A 6,288-nucleotide genomic window follows, 5' to 3' on the forward strand; every position below is an offset into this window, starting at 1 on the left:
GGACTTGGTTGGACTTCTATGAGAATCTCTCATCTTTTGGGTGGAGAAAACAATATGTGTACCCAAAGAAAAGATACTGCAAGAGATTGAGCTGATAATTGTCCTTAGGCGACGAAGGTGATCAGAGCTTCTATATAGCCTTTTTCCCGGGAATCCTCGTATCCAACTGGGGTGTTTCCTATTGGAGAATCGGCTCAAACATTTTTTTATTTTTAAGTTAATGATAAAATCAATCTCCATTTTTTCGTATATTTTATTTTATTTTTAATAAGTGCTTTTGACTTGTCAGCAAAATTCAAAGAGACACTTGGCAGTTAGGATTGCCGGTGGTCTTGTCACGATTATGGATGGGGACCACAAACGCTTTGCATTCATTATTTTGTCTCCCTTGATTATTTTTTCGTACTAAAATAGGAGAATGAAACGCTGGAAAATAATGTTTTTACTGAGAACAAGATAAGGCGAGGCCCCTCGCAAGAAGACTGCTGACCATAAAAATGGCAGCTTCCGCTTTGACCCGGTTGACTCGGGGACCTTCTCGGAAACAGATCGATGGAAATGGTCTTCAGGAACAGGCAAGAAGATTATAATACTACTCCTCCTATATCACAAGCAGCAAAGGATCGTCTGTGGTTTGACATATCGAGTGCTGGGGAAGTATTTTTTTTTACTTTTCAAATGAAGTCGCCCTTCTTGTTTCTTCTATTTGCTGTTTATGGCATAGTGGCAGTTCCGCCAGATACTCCTGAAGTTGCGGGAGCTGACTGTGAAGGGAAATGTGGAGATGTGGACATTAAATTTCCCTTCGGAATGGGACCGGATCAGTGCTTCTTGGACGAGTGGTTCGAGATTGTGTGCATTAACGAGACCACTCCAAGATTAAAGAAGCTCAACCTAGAGGTTACCGGAACTTCCCTAAGAAAAGGCAGCAGCTATTCTGTGTATGATCGGGAAGATGGTAAACCAACTGATGCCATAGTGGTTAAAAGTCCAATTATGTACTCGGACTGCATGGGGTGGAAAACCTCCAATTGGACATTCAATTTGACCGGAAGCCCTTTCTTCTTCTCCAGTAGCAACTGGCTTGTGGCAGTCGGCTGCCCCTACCAGGCGGTGCTGGCCACTCCCGATTTTGGCATTGTGGACTGCTACGCGCGATGCAGCAATGATAGCAGGATGGAAAATGGTTATTGTGACGGTATCAATTGTTGCCGGATTAACATGCCGCATGACAGCAGGGACAGCTCATCAAGCCAGGCTTTCGAGTTTGACTTAAAGCGTGAAAGAGGCGATCAAGTAGGAGAACACGATTGCAGGTATGCTTTTCTTGCTCATGACGGCTGGTTAATGCAAACGTCCAAACTGGATGTGGATCTGCCGGTTCGAGAAATGCAGTTCGTTCCCGTGTCACTAGATTGGTATCTCGATGAAGCTGCAATTATGAAGTTAGGATTGAATATCACTTCTGGATACTCTTCCTCTGATTTGCAACCTTACAGCTGCATCCGGCGAATTCCTAATCAGAATATCAAAACTAATTATTACTCGTGTTTCTGCAATGCGGGCTACTATAATGGGAACGCCTATCTTAAGCAGTGTGACGGTAAGATATCTCAGTTTTTACCATGAGCGCTACCTTTAACTCATAATGTAGTTCTAATACAATATATAAATAAATATTGCTTCTAAAAATTATGTTTATTTGAGTCATCAGATATCCAGTTATTTTTAAAGACGGGCAGGCCCGGCCGGACCTATTGAACCGCTTAACCCGCGACCCATTGCCTTGTCCGGGTCGGGTCTAACAGAAACCCAATTAGATGAAAAGCCCGGTTAGATTTAGTAAACCCGGTTAACCTGTTGACCCAATTGGCCCACTTTACAGTTTGGAAAAAAAAAATCTAAGTATAGAAATGTTTTTCTTCCATAATCCATGGTTCCTTACTTTTTATAAAAAATGAAAAATGGAAAATAGTGAAACCAATGGTTGAACCGATTAAACTGGTTGACCCACGGCCCGCTGAAGACTCCAGTTCAACTATCAGGCCGGGTTTGAAAACACTGCAGATATCATATCCACAATGCAGTCCTGGCCAAAAAACCTTCTTCCTATTCTACTTCTTACTGCCTTGCCTTTTGGCCTTTTCAACAATATGCATTTATTGATTATATATGTATTTCAGATATCGATGAATGTCAAGACTCGAGATTTAATATTTCTTGCCTGGACGGGTCCTGTAATAATACAAGAGGTAGCTATGAATGCATAGCCCACTATCAGACCCATAGCTTTATCAGACCCATAGCTTTGCCTGGACGGATCAATGCAATCAAGGGTACGTCATTTCTAATCTTTGTTTCTTAGCGAAGTAATATGAAAATTTTATCCTACGTTCATCCAAAATGAACGTACGATACCTCTCCTTGCCAATCACTAAATGGATGGCACATGACTATATTTTAAAAGAACCTCCAAATATTATTGAAAGCATTCTTAATTTGTCGAACAGTTGTTGCCGGTGGAATTGGAGGAGTAGTACTGCTTCTTGTGGTGCTGTGGTTACACAAGTTCATTAAGAAAAGGAGGGAGTTGAAGCTCAAGCAAAAGAACTTCAAGAGAAACGGGGGCCTGTTGTTAGAAAAACAGCTGCATTCTGCTGGTCAAGGCGACTATATTGAGAAGAGCAAGTTATTTAACTCATACGACTTAGAGAAGGCCACCGATAACTTCAGCAAGAACAGGATACTCGGGAAAGGTGGTCAAGGAACAGTTTACAAAGGTATGCTGGAAGATGGGAGAATTGTCGCAGTTAAGAAGTCCATAACAATCGATGAAGGGAGAGTTGAGCAGTTCATTAATGAGGTAATCATTCTCTCAGAAATTAATCATAGGAATGTGGTGAAGCTGTTGGGATGTTGTTTGGAAACAGAAGTTCCACTATTAGTCTATGAATTTATCCCCAATGGAACTCTCTATCAGTATCTTCATGATCCAGATGAGAATCTCTTAGTGTCCTGGGAAATGCGATTGCAAATTGCAGTCGAAGTAGCAGGAGCCATCTCTTACCTGCATTGGGCCTCGTCCATTCCCATCTATCACCGAGATATCAAGTCCAACAACATACTATTGGATGAAAAGTATCGAGCAAAGGTAGCAGATTTCGGGGCCTCGAAGGTACTCTCAATTGACCAAACTCATGTGACCACCATTGTTGCCGGAACACTCGGGTACCTGGACCCAGAATACTTCCGCTCGAGCCAGCTTACAGATAAGAGTGATGTCTACAGCTTTGGGGTTGTCCTAGTTGAGCTCTTAACTGGGCAGAAGCCGGTCTCTGTACTGAGACCAGTAGAGCACAGGGGCCTTGTAGCGTACTTCATTTCAGTTATGGAGGAGGACCAGCTCTTTCATATTGTGGATGCCCGGGTTCTTCTGGTGCAGGACACGGTAGGCAGAGAACAAATTGCAGCAGTCGCTCAGCTTGCAAAGAGGTGCTTGAACATGATTGGAAGGAGACGGCCTACGATGAAAGAAGTGGCAGTGGAGTTGGAGAGGATAAGGATGCATGGGCGTCGAGATGGAGATGTCGAATATCAGAGGACTGAATCAACAATTCTATCATGGGATGGTGATGTTTCCATGTTCAATATCGATGATGCTATGACGATAAATTCAAATGCCCATACTTATCCAAAAATTGAAGAAACTTCAGATGCCCATCCACTGCTCGGTGTCGTCACCATGTGAAGACCCGGACATTGTTGAAATAGGAATAAATATTGTGTATAATGTAATTTCTCTTCAGTATTTGTAGTAATGCGGTCCGTGGACAATATGGTATTTGTATTGATAATAAACTTTCTAGTACTATAGTCATGCAGTCTTTACTTTTTTCTTTCCAGTGTGAACCATGGTATCCGAAAGCATAATTGGACCCCGACTATTCTGGTCGAGCTGGGTCGATCCGACTATTCTAGTCGAGCTGGGTCGATTCAATAAGTGGTAAAGCTCTCTCAGCGTGAATTTTTTACATTTACAATGACTCGAACTTGAGACTTTGCTTAAGCGGAACAAGCGCCGAACCGCTTGAACCAACCCATATTTGTTCATGCAGTCTTTCCTTTATAAATAACAGTTTGGAGATTTAAAAAATTTCCTTCATTTTCACTGTGCTTATAGTTCCTCCAAACCATAAACAGATAGATCAGTTCTTGTTCGAACCTGTTGGAAGTAGGATTATGTTTGGGAAGAAAATGAAGTGTACTTTAGGTGGATGGTTGTTGCTGTCAGCTGCATATCGTTAATTACCTATCCTCATGGAGTGTCGGAGGATTTAGAGAATCTCTCTGTCGAGAGAGTGGTCTCCTACTTAGATAACTTGGCATATAAGTTGGAATTATCTGAAGTAATCGAATCTCAACCATCATCTCAATGTGAAAGACCAGAAAGCCAATTTCTCAATGATGTTTACAATGAAGGGAGGGGTTGGCTCGGTAAATTTGGACGGAATGTGTTATTGTTTTAAGAAAGATACAACCTTTTGATTGTTGAAGGAATGTACCCTTTCCTGGAGGTGTTCAGGCCTTCAAGCACTTCCAATAGATGCCAGAATCTGCATTTCGGCATTGTTGTTTAACAGGTCAATGGAGGTGCTATCAGTGTCAGAACCATGGAATCTTCAAACGATGATCATGTCCTCCAGATATAGTTGATCAGTTCAATCTTCAACCCGTGTCATCGTAGCATCCAGATACCCGATATAACAGCATAGCAAAGGTGACTCAGCGAAATTAATTGCAATCTGTTGATTCGAGTTCTATCACCTGTTGATTCTACGAATACTAGGGAATAGACATCAAACTCGAATTAAATCCGAGAATGGGCAAAAGAGCACGGTAGCTCCAAAATTTTATTGATAAAAAAGACAACCGTCCTTAACCGTAGGGTTTTACAAAGCTTAAATAAGAATTAAAACACCTAAATTACATGAAAGCCATGAACTTTTCCTAAAATTGCAAAAACACCCAAATAACATAAAAATATCTGTTAGAGGCCCTAAACGATGGAATTCGCCTTAAATCTCTTCTTTTCACGCCCGTGAGTTGTGCTCCTGAAGCCATTTCCCTCAAAACAGGGTTGTCAGAATCTGTTTTTCTCGAGATATCGATTTGTCACGTCTTCTGCCAAATCAAAAGGACCCCTAAAAATTGTATCTTGAAATGATGAGAGCAGACCTGATATGTATAGGAAGTGGCAGCAGACATGATATGTATGGAGGTGCTATCAGAGTCAGAACCATGGTATCTGTTTGCAAACATGAGTGTCCCCTTGCTTAATATCTCGGATTTGGGATCCTTGACAGCATAAATAACACATAGACGAGCACATGATTCACAAAGATCCGCTTAACGATATTGTAGTGTTCAAGTACACACCGCCGAATCACGTCTTCGAGATGAACCAGACGGGGTTCCAATACTGCATCAAGCCACCAGTAAACCTGGCCCTGACCACTGGAAATGATGTCGTCACAATCGTGACCCCGGGGAAGAAACGGTACATTTGTGGAGTTGGTGAGCACTGCATCCTGTTTCAGCAGAAGCTCGCAATCAACGTGCGCGAAGCCAATGCTCCTACTCCTGCTCCTGCTCCAACGGCCCTGGCTCCAACTCCTTCCTCCAATCAGTACTTCTCCTCTGCCTTCTCCATCATAGCTCTCCTCCGGATCTAAGATCTTTTCCGCTGCTGGTCTCCCTGCCACTGTGGCTACGGCTGCATTTTAATTGAATCTTGTGACGTTCAGCATTTGTGCATGCCCCAAAATAATTTGACTGCTATGATCACTTTAGTCATTCATTTTGCACTAGTTATAGGCTTTCATTTACCCCTGAGGCATCACGAAAGACTTTTCATTTACATCATACTTGGAATCAAAACACTTTCGCTGTATCCTACTGTCTGAGAATTGATAAATTAGATGCATACCAGAGCTATGCACGGGATTATTAATCAGTTTATTTTATTGAAGTAAAATTAATGTAATAGACAGGCTTCAGAGAGCCAGCAATCTAAGGAGGACGATGCTGCAAAAACCGAATCTTGCAGGCTTTTAGGCAAAAATTTCCCGCACCATGAAGTGCAAAACCATTGTCACAACTAATAAGTCATATGACTCATACCCATTCTTACTCCTGAGATTGGCAAGTGGTATATCGTCAACGGCTGCAAGATTGAGCCCTTCGAGATATTGGAGGGAGGAGAGGGAGCTGTTTCTCCTGATGCTGCAA

At 42.2% G+C, this 6,288-nt stretch overlaps 2 protein-coding genes across 2 annotated transcripts; both read left to right on the plus strand.

The window, feature by feature from the left end:
• Window positions 1-458: 458 nt before the first annotated feature.
• On the plus strand, window positions 459-3,899 carry LOC116202356 (wall-associated receptor kinase-like 22). Its single transcript, XM_031533881.1, has 3 exons — window positions 459-1,603; window positions 2,184-2,336; window positions 2,511-3,899. Exons 1-3 carry the CDS (start codon window positions 553-555, stop codon window positions 3,746-3,748), a joined length of 2,442 nt encoding a protein of 813 aa, XP_031389741.1. The 5' UTR covers window positions 459-552; the 3' UTR covers window positions 3,749-3,899.
• Window positions 3,900-5,387: 1,488 nt separating this feature from the next.
• LOC116204352 (uclacyanin 1-like) lies at window positions 5,388-5,732 on the plus strand. Its single transcript, XM_031536439.1, has one exon. It carries the CDS (start codon window positions 5,388-5,390, stop codon window positions 5,730-5,732), a length of 345 nt encoding a protein of 114 aa, XP_031392299.1.
• Window positions 5,733-6,288: the final 556 nt, after the last annotated feature.

This window comes from Punica granatum, chromosome 4 (assembly GCF_007655135.1).
Source record: "Punica granatum isolate Tunisia-2019 chromosome 4, ASM765513v2, whole genome shotgun sequence".
Taxonomy (NCBI): domain Eukaryota; kingdom Viridiplantae; phylum Streptophyta; class Magnoliopsida; order Myrtales; family Lythraceae; genus Punica; species Punica granatum.